This window comes from Nicotiana tomentosiformis, chromosome 9 (genome assembly GCF_000390325.3).
Source record: "Nicotiana tomentosiformis chromosome 9, ASM39032v3, whole genome shotgun sequence".
NCBI classification, from domain to species: Eukaryota; Viridiplantae; Streptophyta; class Magnoliopsida; order Solanales; family Solanaceae; genus Nicotiana; species Nicotiana tomentosiformis.
The window spans coordinates 24,686,401-24,713,626 of record NC_090820.1 but is presented as its reverse complement, the minus strand read 5'-3'; the positions used below and the strand labels follow the sequence as shown (position 1 = coordinate 24,713,626).

The following is a 27,226-nucleotide window of genomic DNA, read 5'->3' as shown; positions in this document are numbered from 1 at the left end:
TAATATGTTGGAAGTTTTTCCACATGTGCTCCAATCTCCAGTATATTACGGTGGAACTTTTCGTGTTAGAGCAAAATAATGGTTATTTTTTAATGACTTTGCAAACGTTGGCTATTTTTCAATTACCAATCCAAAAATTGACTAGCCCGTGCTATTTTTACCTTTTTATTGGGTTAAAAAGCGCATAAAAATTTTGCTTGTAATTAAAACAACTTTTTGGCTGTTATGGTATTCCCACAGTTTTATCCAGTTTAACACTCTTAAATTTCATTTGTTTGCCTTAAAATTTACTATATGTGTAACTTTAGAAGCATATTCCTTTAAAATTCAATTAGAAACAATGAAAATTTATCGACGTGGCTTCTACCAAATAAGATTAATTTGTTTAAGGTGAAAAATCGTGAGTGGAAAAAGCTTTGAGACAAAAAATAAAGGATGTTGTTTAACTTAAAAATTAATTTTAGAATAAATAATTAAATTTGTATTTTAAGGCCACTTACAAATAAATTTATTTAAAGTGCGTTTTATGAAATAAATAGCAACAATAATAAGCAAAAGAGAATAGAAGAATGAAATTAAAATTAGTTTTTGGGTTAAACAGAGTATAAAGATCAAATATAGGGGTGTTCATGGTTCAGTTTGGGTCGATTTTTTCCGAAAACGAAACCAAATCAAGTAAGTCGTTTTTTTTAAATATTGGAACCAAACCAATTATGTCGTTTTTTATCAATTCGGTTTTTGTCGGTTATTCATCGGTTTTTTTCTTAAATATTAGACATACACTATCAAACGCATATTTCGGCGACTATAATTTCAACGTAACACTATCAAATCAATTGCTTTTGAGAAATCTATTATTTACCAAGATATATTGATAATAATTGAATCAAATGGTGATGAATAACTAAAGTTCTCAATTAAAAATTAATTATTTTTAGCATTAAATAAATTTTGTACTTAGCAAAAGAAAACTGCCAATCAAACTAGAATGTGAAGGCAAATAATTAGATTATTATAATAGCAAATAACTAGACTAAAAATATAAATGACTAGTATGTATTATAAAATTTTAAAAACTTTATATAAAAATATACATATATATATATATATATATATATATATATATATATATATATATATATATATATATATAGATATAATAATAAATTTAAATAGTTATTTTTATAGTCGATTTGGTTCGATTATTTTTTAATTAAAATCAAACCAAATTTGATCGATTTTTAAAATTCAAAACCAAAACCAAACCAAACTTAAAAGTATCCGTTTTTTTGGTCTGTTTGATTTGATTTTCGGTTTGGTTCGATTTTTTTTTATGAACACGCCCTAATCAAATATAAGACATTTTCAGATACTTTAATTATGCAAAAAAAAAAAAAAAAAGAGTACTTATTTTTAATTGAGTTGCGCACTGTAAGCTTTCACTCCTAAAACCCAAAGACCATAAATCTCCTCCGTTGAACGTGCAAATTTTCCGGTGATAAAAGGACAATGGCGGCTGCGGCGAGGACAGTGGGATCAGGGGTGGTGTTGCCGCGGCCGGTGACATTTGTTACCGGAAACGCTAAGAAGTTGGAGGAAGTTAGGGCAATTCTTGGCCAGTCTATTCCCTTTCAGTCCCTTAAGCTTGACTGTGAGTCCAAACTAATTTTTTATTTTATAAGTACAATATATAGTAACTTGTGTTTAATTTCAATCTTTTGTTAAAAAAAATGAACCCCTTTATATCAAAATTTTATCTTTAGTGCCAGAGCTTCAAGGTGAGCCTGAAGATATCTCCAAAGAAAAAGCAAGAATTGCTGCCAAAGAGGTAATGCACCCTGACTTTATTGCATGTGTTTAACTTCTGTGCAGTGACGATGTAAAAATATTTAGAACATCAGGTCAATTAAAATGCAATTGCAGGTAACTCTATTAAAAAACATTGAATGATAATCTTTAATAAATGGAAAGTAACATGTTATAATAAGTTAAATTACAATGACAGTGTAAAAAATTTATTGCACTATCAGTATATATAACTTAAATCCTTATTGCATATATACAAACTTGTGTGTGTTTTTACTATCTTTGTATGTATATGTAGGGGCCAATTCCCCCTTTATTAGACTCTAGTTGAATCGGTGTTTACCAATGTAACACTCATCCGGTTTAGTACTTCAAGTGCTTATCTTGCGTATAATGTTAATCCTCGAGCATATCTATTCCAACAATCCTTTTAACCTAGCACTAATAGTCATTTTAAAAGCCGTCCATGCGCTTCAGAGAAATGCATGCTTCAACAAATAATGAAGCAGACTGTTCTTCGAATCTCAACTTTGAGAAGTTGGACTAATGTCGGCATCATAGTGTATTGGATGCTGAAATGACTTATTTTAAGTACAGTTTGATTATTTTCATTAAAATTTTGCTTATTACAGTACTAAAATTCATGTGTGTTTGGTACTTATTGATTTTTCATAAATTGTGTGCTTCGCTCGCTTTTTGCTTCAAGCCTCTTGGACCTTGTAGCTTTTTTGCGCTTTTCACTTTTAAAGAACATTGCTATTAGTAGTCCACTCTAAAGGTTATTCAATAAATGCTGGTTTCCGCGGGTCAAATTCTGAATCACTTTGTCATCATATTCTTCTGCGTTTGCTTTATACCAAGGTACTATTGCATTATTGAACTCTTATGGTATTTCACATTCATTTTGACCCAAGCATTTGCAATGTCTTGATATTTTAATATGAAACAAGTGAAAGACTGACCCATTTGATTCTAATTAAACGAGCCACCACAGATTGGGTTATAACACTTCTTGTCACTTTATAATTGTCCTCTTCTAGTTTTCATTGCCTTATCTATGAGAGACAGCTTTTAAATTTATTGGTTGTGTATGGTTGGGAAACTAATCGAATTATAAAAATTGGTTAGGTGAATGGACCAGTGCTAGTTGAGGATACTTGTCTCTGTTTCAACGCCCTTAAGGGTCTCCCAGGTACTCAACAATCATACATGTATATGCTTCAATATTTGTATATGTGCTTATTAGAGTTGATGCCAATGAATTAAGATGCTGTAATTATTTTTGCAGGGCCTTACATGTAAGTTCGTCCCCTCTTTTATCATTTTGCTCGAGTTAAGTGTTGTTTTCTTATCCTTTATATGCTGCCTATATTATCTGTTATGATTGTTAATGATGATTCTCAAGTAATATTCTTATTTTGTAATTCTGCTAATTGCACTTCAGAACAATGTTATAAACCATTGTGCTTTTCCCCAGTATGAAGTATGTTCTCAATTTGTTTATGTTCGCATCTGAACTAAACTAATACACTTCAATGAGTGTGAAATATTGGATTACTTAATGTGATTAGTTGTTTCAGCTCAAGCTGCATACTTGCTTGAGGCATATGGTGTATGAAGTTTTAATGTTATCAGAATTACGAGTTGTTTGGCATGGTTTAAAGTATTTTTACAAAAAATGTTTTCCTTGGTAACATCTTTTACTGTTTGGATGCTGATAATATTTTTACACCAGATGGGGAAAATTGACTTACATTGATGTGCGTGAGTCATTCTTCTTTGCAATTATTAACTTTATTTCCACTTGCTTCAACCAACATATAACTGTTTCCTCCTTTAATACTCAATATTATCACAAAGCACCTTCCTGATGTCCCAAACCCTACAGTATACTATTGAGATGTGTTTGATGTGTTGTAAATTGTTTTCTGTAACAAAATTTCCGTGTTCACTCAGCAAAACTATTTTCTAGATCATGTTAGAGTATGTGGTAATAAGATAAGTAACTTATATCAATAGTAAAATTCAAGGGATGCGGCACAAGGTATCTACTTGTCAGAACGAAAGCTTTGCATGAATATAGGCAACATTCAATGAAGCTTTCATGTTTCAAAAAAAAGAGCATAACAGCGTGCTGATAAACCACACCTTGGGAACTTATGCATTCCCTTTTTAGGAAGTTCTGCTCTTATGCATCTCAAACATAGAATGTTTCTAGGAATTCTCTCTACCTTTTGGTTAATTGTGCAGTAGAGAACCTTTTTTGCAAGTTTGTTATTTAAATTTTTCATATTAATTGATCAACAAGTTGTATCTTCAACTTTCTGTATTCCTTTTCCCTTCTTGTGGGGGGTGAGATTTTGGGGTTTTGGGTGGGGGTGGGGGGTGGGTGGGAGGAATTGGAGCTAATGTTGATGGCGGAAGTATATTTAAAATCTTTCAGTTAGTGGGAATCTCTGGGGGCTTGTTCTTAATCATTGGAGTCTTTTGCAAGCATGAAGTTCACCCTTTAGATCCTGGAGTAAAGACAGAACATCTAATTTCCTTTCTAGAACCTCTTGAAAAGTTGAACATGCAGCCTAAGCTAGTTTTTATTTTTATTTTAATGAAGGCATCCTAAGCTAGAAAAATTGTATCCATTTTTATGAAATAGGTTTCTAGAGATTTTTTTTGGATAACGGTGGTGTCTGGGATAGCTTGAACGCGTCTTGACTATTCCACCAAATACCTGCTACTTAAAATAGGTTCCTAGAGATTGTTGCTCCAATGTAAAAATGTAAAGGCTTTTCTTTCCGTAGGACAATCTTCTTGCTCGATACTAGAATCTTACTCAGCATGCTTCATGTTACCATAGATTGGTCTAATTTTCGTGCATGAAGCTAGAGAAGACATGACATTTTCGTTTTTCCATTAGCTGACCATAGAAACACGCATTTGCTTCATCAGTTCCTTAACAAAGTGAAAAGGGAAGTTTTGTCAACCAAAAGTTACCACAAATAGTGATGTCTTTTTCTCACCTTTGAAAAGAATGGTTGTTGGGTGAACTTACACTGCACACTTGTGAAGAGGAAAATATAGTTGTTACAGTTGCTAGTCAGTGGACTTTGCAGGATCTTTATTAACACACAATAAAAATTTACAACCTTACATTAATCCCTTAACCCAGTCAAAATATGAAGGCTAAAATGGAGAGAAAATTGGAAATCAATCGTGTGAACTTGTAAGAAATTTGGAATTATGTCCAAAGATTTGATTTACCTTCTTGAATCATATGAAATCTTTAATTTTAATAGAATGTTCTGTAATTCACTTGTTGTGGACATGCCAAATAGTTTTTTTGTAATTCTTGTATATGCTGTTATTTCCCTATGTTAGCTAACTATTGTCTTTTGCCTTTGACATCATATAATTTATAATTCTTGCTTTATGCTGGGGATGCATGCCAATTTACGTTTTGCAGCAAGTGGTTTCTGCAAAAGATTGGTCACGAAGGTAATCGCTTAGCTTGCTTATTCTCATTCCATTGCTGTGAAATCACTCTGTTGTTTTGTTTTAACTTTACTTTTATTTTTATTTTCTGACATCTTCTAGGCCTCAACAACTTACTGTTGGCTTATGAGGATAAAACAGCATATGCCATGTGTGTCTTTTCTCTCGCTCTTGGGCCAAATACAGAGCCATTGACTTTTGTTGGAAAAACTCTGGTAAGCATTTGCTTTTTTAGTCCATGAATATTTCCTTTAGACTTCGTATTTCCATTAATCTTTCTGCTGATGAGGCTTATGTTTCAAACTAGAAAGATCCTTGGTGGATGTTGCACGAATATTTTGCTAAAGTAATATCAAGACTGCTGGTTAAATATTTTAAAAATTAAGTACCAGAATGCTGGTTATTTGTTTACTTATGCAAAGAAAATGGAAAAGCAGTGCCTATTTGACTTCTTAGGATGGTGCTTCTTGTTTATTGCCTGTGTCTAGTGTCTACTATTTAGGCAGAATGCCCTCGTCCATTCTTACTAAGAAATTGAAAGAAGCCCCCAAAACAGAAGGGTGGAAAGTTCTTTTACATCCTTATAAAGATAATCAGTTATACTATCCTAAAATGAATAACTTGCGAAACTTGATAGATTCTCTTTTAATATTTCTTTATTGGACTATGCAAACAATAGCACTAACATTGCGAACATGGCTCTTCAGGGAAGGATAGTTCCAGCGAGGGGGCCCAATGATTTCGGATGGGATCCAATATTTCAACCTCATGGCTATGACCAGACGTAAATCTCCTGTCCTCTTTATATTTGCCTATTGAACGTCTTGACATGAAGAGTACTAACTGATAGAACTGTTCTTGCAGTTATGCTGAGATGCCCAAGGAAGAAAAGAACAAGATTTCTCACAGGGGTAAGGCTCTTGAACTAGTGAAGTCACACTTCGCTGAGGCTCGATACACTTTCCAGACGGACACCACTGCCTAAGACTAGGGTGTATGCTTCTGTAGTGACATAATTTTCATGTTTTTGCTCAAGAGTTACAATTGATGACAGTGTTATTCCCCTAGATAAAATAGGGTGGAGGATGAGATATATGAAATATGAGAACTTACAATTGTTGTTAATAGATTTTGTGATCTATTTTAGAATGTTAGATCATAGATAAGACAGCAAATATTCTATTGTTAATGTACTGATGTATTTTCAGATTAGAAGCGTATTCTCCTATAGATTCCAATGTCACTTATCTTATGATTATAGCATATCGTAACCTGATAAGTTGAAGCTCCACCAACAGCAGTGATTGTTTGCTTATTTTGCATGTTCTTAGATGCAATGAAAAACTCCTCGTGCCGAGGGTCTATTGGGAACAGTCTCTCTTCATTCACAGTAGGGGTAAGATCGGCGTACTCAGTACCCTCCCCAGACCTCACTCGTGGGATTATACTGGGTTTTTTTGTTGTTGTTGTTGTTGTTGTTGTTGTTGTTGTTGTTAGTTGCAATGAAAAACAAAAATCTTTCTCATAAGTAATTTTGAGGTTTTCTCAACAACAAAAATCAGAAGCCTTAATGACCATAGTATTTTTGAGATAGGAAATCACTTTGCAATCTGAGCCTAGGTAGACCTATTTTTCATAGCATTGAAAGATTAGTGTTAATTAAGCAACTAAAAGCAAAATATGGGTAAACAATTGGTACATAAGTTGAAAGGCATCAAAGTTTAAACGAGGAAAAAGATAACTTCTGTTATCGACTTATAATGATTTATTATCATTTCCCTCACTGGTTGGAATCGACTCTCCAGCATAATCATTGTGGTTAACCGAAACAAGTAACCACATTAGATCTTGTCTCATTTCTAATACAAAATACATATATTATCTATTATGCTTTTATTTAAAAAAAAATAAAAAATCAGTGTTGTGCCAGTAGAAATCAGATCCATCTAACGTTTAATCCATCTTTGTCCAACTAAAGGTTCTCATAATCATTATTGATCTAATCAGCTATTTATGATCTAATTAGCAATTTTTAAAGACGAAAAAGTTTCATATGGATTCATGAAACAATTACGGCTTTAATTTGGAGAGATGGAGATGGCACTAAACATCCCCTAATCCCACTATCCCTCAAGTTCTTTCAATTTTTTTTTTATCTTAATCTTTCTGTATGGAACGTTTTACTCTCTTAATAGGCATACTCGGCATAAATCTAAATTAATGTTAGTGAGTTCTGGATTCAAATGCTTAAAGCAAAACTAAATAACACGCTATCGAGTTACTTTTTGCAAATCTGGGAAAAAATAATTTTGTGTGTTCTAGCTAAATGAAGGAAAATCATACAATGCAAAGATAATTGGGACACATAATTCATAATGAAGATGATTCTAAACTATCGTTTGGACATAGATAACTTGAAAAAAGAGTTTTGAAATTGTGCTGAAAGTTTTTGGAAGTTGAAGTTGTGTTTGGACATGTATTTTATTTGGAAAAAAAGTCGGAAGTTTTGTGAGTGAGAAATTTTTTCAGTAGGACAATTTTTGGGAACTTGAATTTTTTTTTTTTTTTTTTTCAAAAACTGATCAAATTCTATGAACAAGCAATGTTTTCAAAATTTTCTTGAAAAAAAGTAGCAAATTAGGGCTTTATCTCTTTATATATTTCAATCTATGTATAACATATAACATGGGTATACATGTGGTAAGTTGGTCAGTGCATTAAGAATATTGAAAGACACCCAATCTTCAACCCTACAACTACAAAGTAATGTATCAAAATTGAGGCAAAATTAAAGAATAGGTCACATGCCCTATGGGGTCCATCCTCACATGCATAGCTTTGTGAGTTTAATTCCTCCCCAGAATCAGAATGTGAAACTGAGACTCTTAGCTCATTGTCCCATCAAAGTCATTGTAGCAATATGTTAGGTACACCACCGTCACATTCATACAACAATTTTGAACTTGTTTCTTTACGGGGTAGACCTGGCGTAATCGCTAAAGTTGTTGTCATGTGATCAGGAGGTTACGAGTTCGAGCCGTAGAAATAGTCTCTTGCAGAAATACAGGGTAAGGTTGCGTACGATAAACCCTTGTGGTCCGGCTATTCCCCGAACTCCGCGCATAACGGAAGCTTAATGCACCGGACTGTCCTTTTTTTCTTGTTACTGGTGTTGAATTCTATAGGTATAGAAGAGGGAGGTTTTCTGACTCATAATTTGTACTATTACGTGTATTTGAGATGCAATGTTCGATTGGAGTCTTTTAGTCTAGTCAGAATTTATATGACTGTAAAAAGTATGGTGAATTTTTAGAGTTAAAGAAACTTTGATCGTTTATATAATACATTGAATTGACATGAGTGTAAATGGAACGATATGAATGTGAAGATTCATACAGCCAACTCTAATTTCCTGGGGATTGAGGGTAGTAGCAGTTGTTGTTCAAACAAGGATAATTGGACTACTTTTCCACAAATTATTAAGTGGAGGATTTCTTTTCCTCAAGGATAAAAAGAAATTTGTGAAGAAGTGTATATTACCATTGGGGGGGGGGGGGGGGGGGGGGGGTGTTTCTGGCAATTAACATTTTTGTTTCGTTCTTTAGAATAAGTTTCATCTTTATTTTTCAGAGATAATGCCATGAAATTTTCAGTGCGTCTCATCCCAAATGAGATGATTTCATCTCCTTATAAAACAAGAGGAAGGTAATTTAAGCTCTTTATAGTTCTATTTAGTTTTAATCCTCAAGCTTTACCAAATTTATAGAGTAAAAATAAGGAATCCCATGTGACAAAAATCTTTTTTCATCATTATGATAATAGATTATGCCTAAGTGGAGTTGATTTATTCACGACAAACCATTAGGCATATAAATCTCCACAGTTTTAACGGTATCATGACTTCAAAAGGCACACTCATCATTAAAGTTAGTTTTGCACTATAACAATCTTAAGCACATGCTACCATTATGGCAACTACCAGCAGGATGAAAAGCAAAACTTGGACAAGTGTAATTGATATCAAATTATACTATTGATTTAACACAACACAAAGGCACAACCAAGATGATATTAATGTTTCTGTTGACAATGACAATGACAAAGCAAAAAAGTAAAAAGTAACATAAAGGTAGTAACTTTGCATCATTTCAAACAAAAAAGGTTCTTTTTTCTTTCCCTTCCAATAACAGTTTTTGACATTCACACTATATAGCTTGTATGACTCAAGAAAGCTAAGAAAAAACTTACAAAATCATTCACTCCTATAATAAAGAAAAGGCAAAAAAAACACAATAGCCAAAGCACAATATGCAGACTAAAGACTCAAGACACAAAGATAGAGGGGGTGGTTGACAAATGGTGGTTAGAAGAAACCAATGGATGAAGAGACTGAGAACTCTTGAGATTGGAAAAAAAAAAAAACAAGAAATGGGGCATGGACAACGCTTCTGCACCTGCTTCAAAGAACAGATATTGGGCTTTTCTTGAAGTGAAATCAGGCCGAGGTTGCACAACGCTTTGAGACGGGAACTGAAATTGACAGTGTAAAAAAAGTACACTTGCCAAGGAGGAACTGAATAGATGATTAATGGACATTGACAAACAATGGGATATAACTTTGATTTGGGAGAACTTTAGGGTAGTGCTTTTTAGTAGTAAGAATGGGAATCTAATACTTAGTAGAAAAAAAGAAAAAAAGGGACACTTTCTTTTGGAAAATCTGTATAAATGATAGAGGTGAAGCTGGCTGTACTAGCACATGCGGCTTCTGCGGCAAGCAAGGGGACCAGCACCTGAAGTTATGGCGCCCACCATAGAAGAGGATTTGGCACCTAAGCTTGAAGCTCTTGCATAGCTGGCTGAAGCTCCAGCTCCTGATGGAGTGAAATAGGCACCATTAAGCATCAAGTCTCCCTCTGATCTCCAGTTCCAACCCTTCCATTGACCTGCTGCTGTGTCAACCCTTTTTGTTACCTGTGTTTCAATCAAATTAGTTAATTCACTAAAATTATGAAGTAGCAATCATCTACAGTTTTTGGCTTTTAATTACCTCCTTTGCAAAAGGATTAGTTGGGGCAAGGTATCTGTTTCCTTGACTGTTGATGGTGGGGTTAGCACTTCCACCAATAGCATACATCTCCCAGTGAGTGTAGTCATTGTTCACCACATGGAAGTAGCCATGTCTGCATCTGCAATTTTTCACAAACACTCACATCATTACACTTTTTCAAATTTGACAAGTAATGGTAATTATACAAACAACTCCATATTGTTTCAATTTTGAGATATAGTTGATTGATCGATAAATGGTAAAGAATGATAATTATGATTTCTTGAAATAATAAGATTGGATAAAGCTGTTTAGAGCAAGTTCCAAGAGCAGACAGTTACCTTGGCATTCTTTGAATGAGACCTTCTCCAAAGTGGTTATAGGCAATTGTCACTTGCATCTGCTTGTCTCTAGTGTAGGAGTCACTGTGGCCCAATAGCATGACCTGTTTGCATTAACACAAATAGCCCCTGAAGTTAGTTCTGGACAGCAGAGATAGAAAAATCTAAAAGTAGTTTTGAAAGAATTAAAAGTACCTCATTATGATGGGCGAAATGATTGTTAGAAATAGTAATGGCAGTTGAGCCCATAACAGCATCAACAAGACCATCAGCACAGTGAGAGAGTGAGTTATGATCAACCCATATGTGGCTTGAGCCAAAGATTGAAACGGCATCACCATCAGCCATTGTCCTCCAGCCGAAATGGGTCGTCGAACTCCTCACCATAGCATTCCCCGTTGGCTTGCAATCATGAATGTGAAGGCCATGGATAATAATATTTGTAACAAACTGAATTGTGATACAAGCACCATTGGCTATGTGAACATTGTAGCCACGGGCATCGATAGTCTTGAAACTGTTCATAATGAGCTCCTGTTTCAATTGTATGACCATGTCACGGTTGAAAACAATCCATAGAGGCTCCTCCTGGATAACAGCATGGCGAAGGGTACCGGGCCTGGGGTTAACAGGGTCATCGTCGCGCGAATCAGTGACAACATAGTAACGACCATCGCGACCACCAATGGCATTGCGCCCAAATCCAATGCCACAATCAGCAAGGCGCTTGCGGTTCTTTTGCCAATTTGGGTCACAACGCCAGCAGTCATCAATTGGATTTCCTGTCCCACATGAGAAATATCCAAGTCTTCGCCTCTCAGTGCTGTTCCTAATGCTCCTGTTAAGCACCCAAACCATAATTAGCTATTTAACACAAAGAAATGTTTCATATAGTGCGGATAGTCATTTTCACACATTGACAGTAAAATCATCAAACAGTTTCATAGGAACATGTCACTTTCTATTCTTTTAAGTAAATTATTGTGTCTAAAGAACAGGGGATTTAAATTTTTTCCTAGGAATGGAAATACGAAGGTCAAAATCAAATACTGGTGCTGGTTACTTTTTAAGAGTGTCGGTGGAAATAACTAGCTAGGTACATATAGTTATTCTTGCAGGGACCATTAGTTTGGAGCCACTGAAAATGCATTAAAGCATTTTGTCATTACACAAAACCTAATTTGGTTTGGTGTGTTTTGGGCTAGTACAAGCAGCGAACAATAATATTGGAGGCACTTTAAAAAAAATATAAACAAGGGCGATGCTGTCACGTGAAAAAAAGATAAAAGAGTCGTGAAAAAAGAACAGTATAATCTCAGTGACTATTGTCCAATTATATTTTAGTAGCACGCACCGTTCAGTTTGCTCTGTCATTCTGATATATTTTCTTGCATGCACATGCACTTTTGAAAACTGTCACAACTCCATGTGTAACCAGTCAATTAATGACTTTACAGATTGTAAATAACAATACCAACACACAAACACACCCTTTTTCCTTTTCTCTAAATGACAAAATAGAAGATAATACTGAATAATACTAAAATATAAGGGACTTCCCCATATTAAGTTATCTACTCCTGAGATATTATTGTCAATTAAATATTTTTAAATCAGAAAAAAGGATAAGGAGACAGTACAGATCTGACTATAATTACAAAACATAATACAATGCACAGAACATAAACATTTCTTGTGTTTAAGACACTTTTATATGTATAAAAACAGATGATTTATTCGGTACTGAGTAGGTCTGCCATAGAGGAGGGGTTAAACGGACCACAAAAAAGGACTACTCATAACAACCAAAACCCAATGTGGGTTAATGCAAACTTGCGAAGAATTAAAACTAGGAACTGTTCCAATAACAAGAAAAAAGTCAATATTAGGAATAAAAGGAAAAGGTGACCCACTCTGCAACCATGGACACAACTTGTTCTGGATCATCCACTGCATGTTTGCTTAATTTCTCCTCAATCTCTTCCAAACTGATAAATAAAAACAAAACAAAAAAATCATCAAACAAACAACCCCTAACAAGGGCAAATATGGAAATGCATGTAAAACATAGGCAACCGACATTTATCCACTATTTCACGCAGCAAAAAGTGGGGTGACACAAAGTACACTGTAAAAAGATACACACACACTAAACACCATAGTGCGTGCTTTTTGTACACTGCTCAAGGTGCGAAAATGCCTATACATACACTCACCCTATACGTATATTTATATAAATAAAACCGTCAAAAAGTGCAACTAGAATCTGCGAGGTGTGGCGAATCGTTAAGAAGGAATCAAAATGACAAAAATATCCATATACACGTAGATTTAACTGCTTCGATATGGGAAAAGATAGGGGTAATTTCGGAAATGTAAGTTAGGGAGAGGCAGTTAAAGGACCAATGAAGATTTTCTGGTAACAACTGAGCAGAGGAATCCAATGAGAGACAGTAAAATGAACGTTTAACCGCTTTAACGGTTCAGATCTAATGGAATAAAGGTATCTAAACGGCTGAGATTGTTCTTTCTACCAGATTGTTGGATCGGAACAGTGAGTCAATTAAGGACATCCAACGGTGAATATTTAATGAATCCTTTTGGAACCAAAAACCGACGGCAGAGATATACTGAGTGAGTCAACTCGTTGAGTTAATTAGTTTCTGCTTACCTCGCCGCCATTGTTAAGTTTTCAGAGCTCTTCAACTGCACTTTTTCCGCTGTCCTGTAAAAAACCAAACCAAAATGTAGCATTTTTAGGCTTTTTTGTTAATCATTGAAAATTAAAATGCATATAATGTTCTCCCTGAAAAAGCTAAAATTATAATTTCTTTGTGCAATATAGAGGTTAAGGAACAGTTCAAAACCATGTAGTTTAAGCTTTTCTGGTTAATTCTGAGATAATGCTTGTGGAACTAAAACTTCTCGGAATTCTGCAACAGCAGAGTTTCTAGAAGAGTCTAAAGGAAAACAAACATGGAAAATATCACAAAATTAAGAAATTACGGGAATTAGACGGAGAGTCTAACAAAGTAGAATTCGAAGAACTCGTAAGAAATCATTAAAAAAACAAAGCATAGAAAAATAAGTAATGCAAATTTTGATAGTATTTTTGAAAATGCAGATGAATTTTTATCCAGAGAAGCAAAAAAAAGTACGTTGAATTTGTGTAATTTTACAAAAACTTCACAGTTAAAACTCTGTTGTGAAAACGTGAATGTAGATGCTTTTTAGAGTTAACCAGAGAGAGAAAAATTCGACGGACCTGACGTCGAAACTGTCGGTAGTCAGAACACCGGCGTAAACTCCGACGAGCAGCAAAAGAAGAAGCAGAGAACTGAGACTAAATGAAAGCAACGAACCCATTGCCATTTTCCGCTACACACTTTTTCTCTTTCTCTCACTACAATGGGATCGGAAAAAGAAACAGAGCAAAGCAGAGGAAGAAGAAGAGAGAGAGTCAGAGAAGAAGGTGCACTGCGCCCAACGTAACGGCCTGGGTGTCGGTTTATATAGAGCTTGTTAATCAGAAAACGTTAAGTTTAACGGACGTTTATCAACTAAATCCCAAAAGGTCTATTATCCCCTATTGTTTTAACTATGGTTAGTGGTTTCGGTTTGTTTCTCGTCACTAAGGTTAAATTATGTTCGCTTCAATTTTTTAACCTAACCACCTTAGTAACCGCCAGTAACCGCTTTAAGTTAGGATTCCTTTTTTCAACTTTAGTGCTACCACTAGTAGTGGAGTATAACATATGATGATTTTATCTAATAGCAACCCTTGTTCTTTATCTGAAAATTGATACTAATATGTTTGTAAATTAACTTCATGGTCTATTAAATTGTAAGTTACTCTTTTATTTGATGTTAAAATTATGAGATGATACACGGTAGATTATAAATCTTTTAAACTTTTAAATATTATCCCAATAGAATAAGCCTGTCAAACGCATGGTAAAAATATATAACTTAATAAGATTATAAAGTAAACATTCTGTAATTGATTGAATTGGTATCATATTTTTAAGATTAGAAAACTCTATTTTTCAAAAAAGGAAGAAAATTAGCAGCCATGTTAGGAATTTTAATTTTAATGATTTATATGCTAATTTAGGTCAGACCTCACGGTGTGAGATAATACAAGGTATGTTGTTGTATGCTAATTTAGCTTTTTTCCTCCTCGTTAGGAAAAATACTCAATTCTATATCATGTTTAGATCTAATAAATAAATGTAAAATATGTATCTTGTATATAAGCTTAATCATTTAACCGCGGTTAAGCGAGATGTACCTTTCAACTTAATTTGTGATTTTTATAGTTGTATACGGTTAAAATCGAGTCCACCCAATTTTTCTATCTGATCGGGACCAGGAAGCTGCATCGGAGGTCGATCCCATAGTGGATCTGAGGTACGAGGACAAAGTATCAAGTTTGGAATTCGAGGTATCTGTCGGGATCGAGACCTGCAGCAATCGAGACCGAATAAGTCAGTCATCGAGCAAGATCTAAGATAACATAATAACGGAAGGGCGAAATATCTGTGACTGATCGAAGATCATGGCGAAAATCTCGAAACGGATCAAATTAGGAACCGTTAATTAGCTAATCATGGAATTTTCTTCTCTAATTAGAGTTATACCATAAGTAGAATCCCTCTACTATATAAAGGGGAGTATTAACCATTTGTAAGAGAGATTGTTCTCGCATAAAAAAGGCAATATAATGCTCTATCTTTAGCTTATACTCTTTTGCTCATCAGCTTGCTTTATTTTTAACTGCTTTGGTATCAATCAGTCCGAGGGCACTCTAGCTCGAGGGTTGAATTCCGTTTCAATACTAGTTCGCTTTACTTTATAGTTCATTTCTGTTATTAATCTTCATATTTATCAATTGGTATTAAGAGAAATCACGTATCCTTAAAACCATATTATAAGTTTAATTGTTATCCAATTTTAAGGGTAAACAGTTTGGCGCCCACCGTGGGGCCAAGGATAATAATGATTACTTAATACTGATTCTGATAACACACACTGCTTTATACTTGTTCTCGTAAGAATCTTTGTTTTCAGGATAAACATGTCAAACTCACAAGCAACGCCTACACACGGTGACAACAACCTCGGATTTCACAGGAAAAATGACAATATAGTCGCCCCAGGGATCGAGGCGCCTCAGGCTGACCTCGAGGGAGCACCAATTGCAAATCATGTCGATGTCAGTTCACATGTCGCCCTAAATGCAAATTTGGGCGTTGATCCCGAAGGTAGCGTACGCAGGGAAGTTCGATCAGGTGGTCGAGGTACGCAGGGCGGAGAAGATGGTGGAGTTAGCCTCCAATTGATATTCAAAATGTTACAGGCTCAACAAGTCGCTATAACACAACTACAAAATCAGCATCGAACACCGAGTAGGATCGAACCAGAAGTCGTCCACAAGACCGAGCCTGTGCCGAAAAGGTCGAACGCCAACGAATCAGGGACTGACCCCGCCATTATGAAATGTTCGAGGAGCTCACTAAACGGATTGAATCAGGAGAAAAGAAAATCGAGGCAAATGACAAGAAAGTAGAGATATACAACTCCTAGGTTGACCAAAAATCGGGGGCACCGCCGATTCTAAAGAGTATGGATTCAAATAAATTCGTACATAAGACTTTCCCTCCAAGTGCGGCTCCGAAACCCATTCCGAAAAAATTATGAATGCCAGAAATTCCTAAGTATAATGGGACCACTGAACCTAATGAGCATGTCACTTCTTATACGTGCGCAATAAAAGGGAATGACTTGGAAGACGATCAGATTGAATCTGTTTTACTAAAGAAATTTGGAGAAACCTTGTCGAAAGAAGCAATGATATGGTACAATAATTTGTCGCTTAATTCTATCGATTCCTTCGCCATGCTTGCAGACTCCTTCATAAAGGCACATGCTAGAGCAATAAAGGTTACAACTAGGAAGTCGGACCTCTTCAAGGTGAAACAAAAAGACAACGAAATACTGAGGGAATTCGTATCTCGGTTACAGATGGAATGCATGGAACTATCACCGGTCACATACGATTGGGTTATTCAAGCCTTTACTCAGGGTTTGAACGAACAAAGTTCGGTGACATCACGACAGCTAAAGCAGAATTTAATTGAATATCCGGCGGTAACCTGGGTCGATGTACATAATCGGTACCAGTCAAAGATCAGGGTCGAGGATGATCAATTGGGGACCCCTTCTGGTTCCGTTTATCCAAACAGGCCCGTCGGCAGAACTCAAAGGGATATCGAAAGATTAACAGAGCGCATAGCTGCCCTAGGCCGATTTATCTCGAGGTCTTCAGATTAGAAGTCACAGCTTCTTCTCACTGCTCAAAAAGAAGAACCATTTTGCATGGACCTCGGAATGCCAACAAGCATTGGGAGAATTAAAGCGGTACCTCTCGAGCCCGTCACTGCTTCATACTCCGAAAACGGACGAGCAACTCTACTTGTACTTAGCAGTCTCGGAAATCACGGTAAGTGGGGTCCTGGTTCGAGAAGAGCAAGGTACGCAATTTTCTGTTTACTATGTTAATCGAACTTTAGGTGAGGCCGAGACCCGGTACCCACACTTAGAAAAATTAGCGCTTGCCCTAATAAGCGCCTCTAGGAAATTTAAACCATATTTTCAGTGTCACCCGATCTATGTGGTGATTACTTATCCCCTTCGCAATATTTTGCATAAGCCTAAACTTTCGGGCCGATTGGCCAAATGGGCCGTCGAGATTAGTGGGTACGATATTAAGTATCGATCCCGAACAACCATCAAGTCTCAAATCTTAGCGGACTTCGTGGCCGAATTCACGCCAGCCCTCGTATCCGAGGTCGAAAAGGAACTATTATTAAAGTGGGGTACCTCATCGGGGGTGTGGACCCTTTTCACAGATGGCGCTTTGAACGTGAAGGGGTCCGGGCTATGCATCGTTTTGAAGCCGCATTCAAAGAAATTCGTCGGCAGCAAAGTGACAAAGTTTCTCGACGATCACAAAATAAAAAGGATCCTGTCAACACCATATCATCCTAGTGGGAACGGACACGATGAATCGACAAACAAAACCATCTTTCAAACCCTAAAGAAAAGATTGAACGATGCTGAGGGAAAATGGAGAGATATATTGCTCGAAGTCTTTTAGGTGTATCGAACAACGCCAAAATCCAGTACGGGGGCAACACCGTTCTCTTTAGTATATGGCACCGAAGCTCTGATCCCGGTTGAAGTCGGGGAACCCACTGTCAGGTTTCCATATGCAACGGAAGAGTCAAATCATGAGGCTATAAATACAAGCCTCGAATTGCCAGATAAAATATGGGAAGCCGCTCTCGTTGGAATGGCCGCACAGAAACAGCGGATCGAAAGGTACTACAATAGAAGAGCCAATCTTCGACACTTTAAAATCAGGGACTTGGTTCTGAGGAAGGTCACCCTTAATACTCGAGACCCAAACAAAGAAAAACTTAGCCCGAGCTGGGAGAGACCGTATCAGGTCCTCGATATCATCGGAAAGGGATCCTACAAACTTGGCACGATGAACATCGAACAATTACCAAATAATTGGAACATATCACTCCTCAAACGATATTACTGCTAAGGTACGACATTCTCCACTTTCGTTTATATTTTATACTAACTATTTGCAGGTGTTTAATCGAAGACATCAAAGGATTCTTCAAACACAAAGTCCTTAGGTCTGAAAGCACGCGTTGCATTCTTTCTCCCTTAGACCGATTTTTGTCCCAAATGGGTTTTTCCGACGTGGTTTTTAACGAGGAAACCATTGTTTGTGCTAACTTAGAGCAATTCAACAGTATCCGAGGCTCTTTTACAATCAACCTCGAATATCGAGGGGCATCACCCTTGGATAGATACAAGAAAAATACTTTGTGCCGACAAGGTCTCGATAGGTAAATTTTGTAAGGGTCGAACGGTTGAACGAACCATGCCCATATAGATTACTTGAGCCCTAATGGAAAACATGTAAGCATGTTAATCTGTTGAAAAAAGTATTTTTCCTTGCTAGATATTTCATGCCTTAGAGAAATTTTTACTTTACAATGTCGTGTTTGTGATCTATTGTAGAAACTGGCTTAAGGGTCGGTCACAACTCACAACTAAAGTTCGAACAATTGACCTCGCACTCGGGGACTGCCATCCAAAAAATTGACATGATCGAATTACTAAAACTTCGAAATCATAAGACCTTTAAAAGGCAACCCTCGATTCTATAGGTCATGGCCACCCCACTCGGGGACTGATACTTCGAACAAGTTCGAAGTATAACAGGGGAATAAGCCCAAAAGGCAAGTCCCAAGCTAAAGGCTACGGCCAAATTAACACGGTTCGAAGACGTCCGATTTTCGTAATAAAACATGCAATATTTTCATAAACCGGTTAAAAAGGATACCTTCGGCTGAATTACTAAGTGTCTCGATAATATCGACCCTCGAAAACCCTAATGGGTACAAAGTCATTTGAGATCTTGAACAAACTCTTTATTTTATGCTAAGGCACTACGAAACAAAGGATCTTGATAATATCGACCCTTGAAAACCCTAATGGGTACGGAATCATCCGAACTCTCGAGCAAATCCCTTATTTCATGCTAAGGTATAATAGATTTTATATGATTAAACAATAAACTTTTCAAGCCGAAAAGGGGGAGAATGCCATTCTTTTTATTATGGCCGTATCGACCTAATTCAAGAGCTTAAAGGGCCATTTTATTTCTGAGTTCGAGAAATCATCCTCACTCAATTAAAACCTAAGGGTCACCCTACTCCGAGTTCGAGCAAGTACTCACTCGATTAAGACTACACTAGTCCGGCTTCAGTCAAGTTGCCTAAGTCTCGAACTTATGAGCAAAATTTTCATAAAGTAGGAATAAAATAGAAAAAAGATCTTATATATATATATATATATATATATATATATATATACGAAGATATTTACAAGGACCGATCAGGGTCCCGCATAAAAAATTAAAAAAGAAACAACCTAGGGTTCCTAATTTTGCTCAGGGGCAGCTTCCTCTCTATCGAGGTCCTCCCCATTTTCGAACTCGCTCTTGCTGCCATCATCATCATCATCATCGGAAGAGGCCAGTACTCCAGCATAAGCTTCATGCTCTCTAGCCTTTATTATCTCGCATGTAAGATCGAAGCCTCGAGCGTGGATCTCCTCGAGTGTTTCCCTCCGATATTTGTATTTGGCGAGTTCAGCAATCTAATGTGCTCGGGTTTGAGTGAACTCGGTTGCCTCTCTCGCTTGGACTTGAGCGGCTTAAGCATCGCCCCGGTAGGCGGCCACGATCTTATCTGCCTCGGCCTTCTTCCTTTTCGGCTTCAGATTTGGCCTTTGCAAATTCGGAAGCCAACCGAGCCTCGAACTTCTCCATTTTCTTTGCCTGAGCCAAGCTCTTCTCCTTCATGCCTCGAAGCTAACTTTCGACCGATGACAATTGGGCTCGAGCAGCCTCTTTTTTAGCAGCAAAGCGGTCCATATTTTCTTTCCACCCCAAGGTCTCCGTCTTCATCATGTCGACCTCCTTGCGGAATTGCTCGATCCTCTCAATCTTCTGCTGCAGCTATGAGATTGAAATGTTAGCCACCATTCCCGAATCAAGCCCATGAGCTTTTAAGATTTTCATTACCTGCTCGGTCAGGTCAGTCTGATCTTGGCGAGCCTTGGCCAACTCGGCTCGGAGGTCCTTGGTCTCCTCTTCTTTTTGCCCACTAAGAAGTTTAAGGGCATTTCTCTCCTCCGTGAGCCCTCAGAGGTTGGTCTTACATCAGCTCAGCTCTGTTCGGGACTTTGAAAATGCCTCCTGATGGAGCGCCAAGGCCTATGCAAAAAGAAGAAAAGAAGTTAGACAGGAAGAGAAAAATGAACACAAGGGTAATACCAACAAAGAGAGTTAAGGCTTACCCGATTCAGAGCTTGCTACGCTTCATTGAAAAGGCTCGATGTCTCGCATGAGTCCTTCTTCGAGACCTCCAAGTCTCTCAGGCCGGTAGCATCTTCGACCTCAGTAAAGTAATCACGGAAGGGGTCCTCCCTTCCATGGTTTCCTTCGATGGAGGGGGTCTTCAAGGTCCGAGCCTCTTGAATCATCTCCTCAGAAAACGAAGGGAGCAACGGGGAGCCTCCAATTTCTATTGCCCCAAGTGGATCACCTGGGGCGTTCTCTCCATCTCGAGGGGCCTCGAGACCAGGCCCTACAGCCGTACCCACCGTTGGCTCATTATGGTGGGAGGCATCTTCATTCCTCGATGACTCAGGGACTTCGCCCATGTCACTTCCCGAGTCCCCCTCATCTCGAGATGGAGTCGTTGCAGCCTTCACCAATTTAGTGGCCTTTGGGGCCTTGGTGCTCATCCCCACTCGGGCCACCAGCCCGGAGTCGTCTTCTTCCTCTTCTTCATCTTCCTCGCTTATACGCCGAACAGAGTCTTCGGTTAGAAGGATGATGTTCTTCCTCGGCTTACGAGCCTTCTTTTTCTTAGGTTCTGGATCCTCTGATGTTGAGGTCTTTCTTCTCTTTTTGTCCTTCGCCAGTTTTGGTGCCAGGATCGAAGTCTCCCCCTCACCATATAGGGGCCTCATGACCGCATCTTTGCCCAGGACTGTACACGAGAAAATTGAATAAGTTGAAGATGGGCATCTTATTCGAATTATCAAATACACAAAAAATGGGCTTACCATGAGTCTTGGCCTCCCACCGGCCCTTTGATAAATCGCTCCATGAGCGCTCGGCGTATGTAGAGGTCGGGGACAGGTTTCGAATGTGTTAATTGGGCATTTGGATATTGTTGATTGTGACTTGCTATTTCAATGGTTTTCCCTTTCTTATAATGGTATACTATTTTGAAAGTAGACATTTATCATTACATACTAGTACTATTCCATATGTACTAATGTCCCTTTTGTCGGGGGCGCTACATCTTCAATGGATGCAGGTGATTCGTCAGTAGGTGGTTTTGACCTTCGTTAGCAGTTACTCTCTATTCAGCAGATTTTGGTGAAGCCTACTCTGTTCCGGGCTTCATGTCATTTGACGTTGTTCGTTACATTTTGAGGTATAGGCGGGGCCTTGCTGCCGGCACATCCATACTACTCTTCTGTTGTATTTAGAGGCTCCGTAGACAGGTTGTGGGTGGTATATGATGGTTGGAATTAAACTAGTAAGTGTTGGTATTTGGGAAGACATGTTTTTATCATATTAGTAAACTTGTTTTATTTTTGAAATCATAAATGAATATCCTTTAGTAGTGGAAAATATTGTGGAACACTTGACTCTTCTCATGTCTCTCACCTATACTGGTTCTTATATTGTTAATGGGAAAGGTTAGGTAGAAGGCATCTAACAGGCATGCTTAACCGGGGTATCTCGGTTGAGCGCCGGTCATGCTTCCCGAGGTCGGGGTGTGACAATGATCTTCTAGGAGGTTTAGAGTTGGTAGCAATTCATTAGATCCGGTGCTACAGGTATGGATTTGATTTGAGGCAACATTTGGGAAGAAAAGTACGAGGAAGGACATGGCGGGAGATGTCTAGCAGCTGATGATTTACTACCAAGTCAAGTATGAGAAGCGGAGGTCGAGAAATTGCTTAAAGGAGATGGTTTGACCGAAGTGGTAGTGGCAGAGTAGTATATGAATTCTGTGGTTAGATAGCCACATACCTTGAGGAAGATTTGAGCGATTTGGAAGGCATGGTGGGAGTGACTAGGTCCACGGATTATAATTGGAATGGTGGTTGCTGTACGGATTGAATATGGCGGAGAGGAGTTTGCTTGAAATAAAGAGGGGTGTGAAGATTTGATTATCGTTACGGATGAAACATAGCTTTGAGTTGGGATGGTATTGTTGAAATTTCAGTTGATGTCAGCATGGAAAGAACCGGCTTGAACAGCTGGTGGACTAGCATGGGCTCAGAAGAATTCATTGATTACATAGTAGTTGTAACCAGTCCAACACCCTTGGAAGATGTCGGCATGGAATTCCACAGGTGGGTTATCTACTATGGGCATGTTAGCAGTTGTGTGATATTGATGAAGCTTCTGCGAAGAATACTACTTTCTACCCAATAAGAGATTGAATATTTGATTGTGACTGATAATTCAGAATGTTTCATGAAAAGTTTAACAAAGGATTTTGAGAAATTTTGTGGATTAGAAGGGCGAGCCCCACCATTTACGATTGGATCGCGTGGTTGTCTGCTTATGCGGTTTCCGGTTATCGATGCGTTAAAGGATTAATTATGACTAGGGAAAAGAAAATGTCAGGAGTAATTCTAACAAGGAACTCGATGAAACAAAGGAACAAATAATATATGGAAGCTAACAGTGAGACGGTACTTACGATTCATGTTCCATTTCTCAGGAAATGACATCTTCTCGGCTTGGATTAGGTCGAAAATCCGCACTTAAACGAACCGTCCCATCCAGCCTCGATCATTGTCCTCGTCTATGCTTGAGAACATCACTTTGGTAGCCCGACGTTGGAGTTTTATTAACTCGCATCGATAGAAGCGGGGGCTATACAATCCGATAAGGTGATCGAAGGTGAAAGGGAGCCTCTCGATTTTGCTCATGAAGAATCGGAGCAGAATAACAATTTGCCAAAAGGAATGATGGATTTGGCCTAGGGTTATTCGATATTGACTGCAAAAATCAACGATAACGGGGTCAAGGGGGCCCAGTATGAAAGGGCAAGTGTAAACACTTAGAAACCCTTCCACATGGGTGGTTATGTCTTCTTCGGGGGTCGGGATCACCACCTCTTTGCCCTCCCAGTTGCAGTCTTTCTTTACCTGCTTAAGGTATTCCTCAGTTATCGAGCATATATACCTCGATACTGGATCGCATCGACCAGGAATCGACGAGGCTTTATCGATCTTGAAATCGGAGTTTAGCGCGCACCCCCTTGGAATGCATTCCTCAAGACGGGGTTCCACCGGCGTTTTTCGGCCAGCCGGTTGAGAAGATGAAGCAGCTTCTTTCTGTAGTACCGTTTTCGATATTTTTGCCATTTTGTGTAAGTTTAAAGGAGAGGAAGGTAATAGGACTTGGCGTTTGAGAAAGGATTAACAGCAAAACCTGAAGATTTGTAAAAAGGAGGAACTCAAGAGATAAAAGCTTTGAAGATTAGAAGGAAGTAAAAGTGAAGTTTGAATCAATGAGAAAGGAGTCTATTTATTGGATTCACGGCGACGGTTCAAAGGCACTAGTGTCCGACCACCAACTAACACTCACTAATGACTTGGGGAACTGTACCGATAGGACGTTTCAGTCACTTCCGTCGCTTACGTCACGACAGTGACGTCATAGTAGGTCGAGGTAAAAATCGAAGGCTCAATTCGTTTCTTATCATTACACTCCAAAAAATGAGGGGACTATATGTATACGATTAAAATCGAGCCCACCCAATTTTTCTATCTAACCGGGACCAGGATCCTGCATCGGAGGTCGGCCCTATAGTGGATCAGACCGAGGTACGAGGACAAAGTATCAAGTTTGGGATTCGAGGTACCTGTCGGGATCGAGGCCACCAACAATCGAGACCGAATAAGACAGGCATCGAGCAAGATCTAAGATAACATAATAACGGAAAGGCGAAATATCCGTGACTGGTCGAAGATCATAGCGGAAATCTCAGAATGGATCAAATTAGGAACGGTTAATTAGCTAATCATGAGATTTCCTTCTGTAATTAGTTATACCATAAGTATAATTCCTCTACTATATAAAGGGGGTATTAACCATTTGTAAGAGGGATTGTTCTCGCATAAAAAAAGGTAATATAACGCTCTCTTTTTAGCTTATACTCTCTTGTTCATCAGCTTGCTTTATTTTTAACTGCTTTGGTATCAATCAGTCCGAGGGTACCCGAGCTCGAGGGTTGAATTCTGTTTCAATACTGGTTCGCTTTACTTTATAGTTCATTTCTGTTATTAATCTTCATATTTATCAATTGGTATTAAGTGAAATCACATGTCCTTAGAATCATATTATAAGTTTAATTGTTATCCAATTTTAAGGGTAAACAATAGTTAAATTATTTGATTTGTAAGATAAATATTTTGTCCCATGTTGGCTATAATAAAAAGGTATTAAGGTAATACCACCGTGAAACTCCCCCTTATTGGAAAAATAATATTGTATAGCCGCTTTATATATATATATATATATATATATATATATATATATATATATATATATATATTATGTATGTTATATAAAAGAATTAAATAAATTTTATACATATCGACTATAATTTTTAGCAGAGGCTAAAAGTGAAAATAATAGCCATTATTACCGAATGACATGTACCCGTTAAGATGCCGTACCGTTGGGACAGAAATCAGAATATGTGCTTTGACCTTAAAATACGAACATTCCGAGGGAAGGGAACAAGATTCACGGGGATTAGCTGATTCTACGGTGTTACCATTATTTTATATATTCCAAACAAAAGGAACTTCTTTATCATTCTCCTTATACAAAAATAAGAAATCAAAGGACTAGAAAAGGAATAAAAGAAAGTTTGAGTGCAAAAAAGAGATATAATAATAATAATAAAGAATTATGGACCTCCCCGGGAGTCTCGGCGGAGGTCATTGAGGAAATTTTTGTGGAGTGTGAATTAAGGCATTTTTTTCAGTTTGGGGGTTGGAAGTTGGAAGACAATCAATTTATCTTATAATTCATCTATGTCTGGATTTTCATGAATTTTTGGTAGCATGTTTTTAGCTTATCTTCTATTTAAAATATCATTTTCAAAGTTACTTTTTAAGTTTAAATAGTTGTAGCATTTAGATATAGCGGCGAATGCCGACTCAAGGCCAAAGCAACTAAACCAAATGCTTTAGCCACCAAAATTATAAAAATAGACTTCTAATATATATATATATATATATATATATATATATATATATATAAAATTTTATTTTTTAAAAAAAAGTTAATGCCTTTTTACAAAAAATTGTGTTAGTCCACCTACTATGTTAAGCAGCCACTGGCAGCAACAAGAGGATGATACAATCAGACATCTCTATAACAGCATCCCTATATAACAACACTTCACTATAAAAGCCAAGCTTTTCGGGAACTAATTTTTATGTTATGTTATAATATATGTTCTTTATAACAGCACTTCGTTATAACATCCAAAAATATTCGAAACAAACGAGACTGTTATAGAAAGGTTTGACTGTATATCCGTTGAAGCGTTAAAGTGACGACCTTGTAAATTTTTTAGTAGAGGCCACACCCATGTAAATTTCTCTCACTTGTTTAAGTTTTAGCTAATATAGTTGTAAAGTACAGGTGTTATAGTACAACATTAAGTATTTGATAGCAAACCTCGGGCGTGTTTGGTACGCAGGAAAATATTTTTAGAAAATGAGTGATTTTGTCACTTATTTTTCCTTGTTTAGTACGTGAGTGAACAAAAAATACTTTATCTACAATATGAAAAGAAAGTACTCTTTATAATAGTTCTATATAAGGTGTGTAGTGGGCGAGGTTGGGGTGGGTGGAGTAGGTGGGGTGTGAGGTGTGGGGTTGGGGTCGGTCGGGGTGGGTGGGTTGGTGGGGATGGGGAAAAGGGTGGAGAAAGTTGAAAAAGAGTCTTGGAAAATATTTTTGTCAAGACCCCAAATCCCCTCTGTATGATGTCGTGACGGCACCTAGTCTCTAAGACTAGGTGAGCCTAACAATATGCAGAAATATCAAATAAAAACTTAAAATTTCAAAACTTCAACAATTTCATCAATAGACTATAAGCTCAATACGTACAATTTCCCAAAACCGGTGAGATATAAGTCACAAACTTTAGATACAATGTTGAACAATCTTATACATCGCTGTCTATCAAAACATAAAGAAATAAGGAAAACAGGGTAGAAGGGGACTCTGAGTCCTGCGGACGCGGGCATGTGTACCTTGAAGTCTCCAAAGCGACAACGTAACACTCTTATACCGATGCTGATAGGATGTACCTAGATATGCACAAAATATGTATAGAAGCGTAGTATGAGTACACCGCAACAGTACCTAGTAAGTGCCAAGCCCAACCTCGATAGAGTAGTGACGAGATGAGGTCAGAGCCCTACTGGAGATAATAAGAAACAAGGCACAAGATATAGTGATATAATAAGAATGACAAGGAAGTGAAACAATAAAGAGTTTACGGAAAGTAACAACACGGAGTCAAAAGAAAGCAAATAAAAATCTTGCATGTCAAGGAAAACAACAACAAACAATACATCAAATAAAGAAGATCAACATGGGCACTTTCGAGGTACCGCCTCGTAGTACCAAATTATAAAATAATTCAAAGTCTTTCCTTATATCTCTACGCGAGCCTTTATATTTTGTTTTGAAAAATTATTTTCCCAAAATAGCATCCCGTGTTTTAGCCCACTTTATCACACCGCATGGTATCTAGTAGTTCCCCTACTAGCCATGCATATCAAGCCCACCTATCTCACCGCATGCATTTCAATACCCAGATCT

The 27,226-nt window shown here is 37.5% G+C and overlaps 2 protein-coding genes across 3 annotated transcripts; one reads left to right on the top strand and one right to left on the bottom strand.

Annotated features, from left to right (window-relative positions):
- The first annotated feature begins 1,404 nt into the window (after positions 1-1,404).
- Positions 1,405-6,525, top strand: LOC104090204 (inosine triphosphate pyrophosphatase). 2 transcript variants are annotated; one of them, XM_009595253.4, is made up of 8 exons: positions 1,405-1,651; positions 1,764-1,828; positions 2,935-2,998; positions 3,095-3,104; positions 5,267-5,298; positions 5,398-5,510; positions 6,003-6,079; positions 6,160-6,525. In XM_009595253.4, the coding sequence occupies exons 1-8, from the start codon at positions 1,510-1,512 to the stop codon at positions 6,278-6,280; spliced, it is 624 nt and encodes a 207-aa protein (XP_009593548.1). In that variant the 5' UTR covers positions 1,405-1,509; the 3' UTR covers positions 6,281-6,525. The 2 variants fall into 2 exon arrangements, with proteins under 2 accessions (XP_009593548.1, XP_070042060.1); XM_070185959.1 differs by lacking the exon at positions 3,095-3,104 and having other exon boundaries at positions 2,935-3,017.
- Positions 6,526-9,441: 2,916 nt separating this feature from the next.
- On the bottom strand, positions 9,442-14,171 carry LOC104090205 (probable pectate lyase 8). The gene is made up of 7 exons (XM_009595254.4): positions 13,952-14,171; positions 13,358-13,411; positions 12,600-12,674; positions 10,882-11,524; positions 10,687-10,790; positions 10,346-10,484; positions 9,442-10,269 (listed from the first exon to the last, which is right to left on the bottom strand). Exons 1-7 carry the CDS (start codon positions 14,056-14,058, stop codon positions 10,048-10,050), a joined length of 1,344 nt encoding a protein of 447 aa, XP_009593549.1. The 5' UTR covers positions 14,059-14,171; the 3' UTR covers positions 9,442-10,047.
- Between the last annotated feature and the right edge of the window lie 13,055 nt (positions 14,172-27,226).

Excerpts from the sequence above, each read along its gene's own strand:
- LOC104090204 (XM_070185959.1), top strand. The coding sequence starts at position 1,510 with ATGGCGGCTGCGGCGAGGACAGTGGGATCAGGGGTGGTGTTGCCGCGG. Across the intron at positions 1,652-1,763 it reads TCAGTCCCTTAAGCTTGACT|TGCCAGAGCTTCAAGGTGAG; the intron begins GTGAGTCCAAAC and ends TTTTATCTTTAG. Across the intron at positions 5,511-6,002 it reads CTTTTGTTGGAAAAACTCTG|GGAAGGATAGTTCCAGCGAG; the intron begins GTAAGCATTTGC and ends ATGGCTCTTCAG.
- LOC104090205 (XM_009595254.4), bottom strand. The coding sequence starts at position 14,058 with ATGGCAATGGGTTCGTTGCTTTCATTTAGTCTCAGTTCTCTGCTTCTT. Across the intron at positions 12,675-13,357 it reads AACTTAACAATGGCGGCGAG|TTTGGAAGAGATTGAGGAGA; the intron begins GTAAGCAGAAAC and ends TTTATTTATCAG. Across the intron at positions 10,791-10,881 it reads ATTTCGCCCATCATAATGAG|GTCATGCTATTGGGCCACAG; the intron begins GTACTTTTAATT and ends TAATGCAAACAG.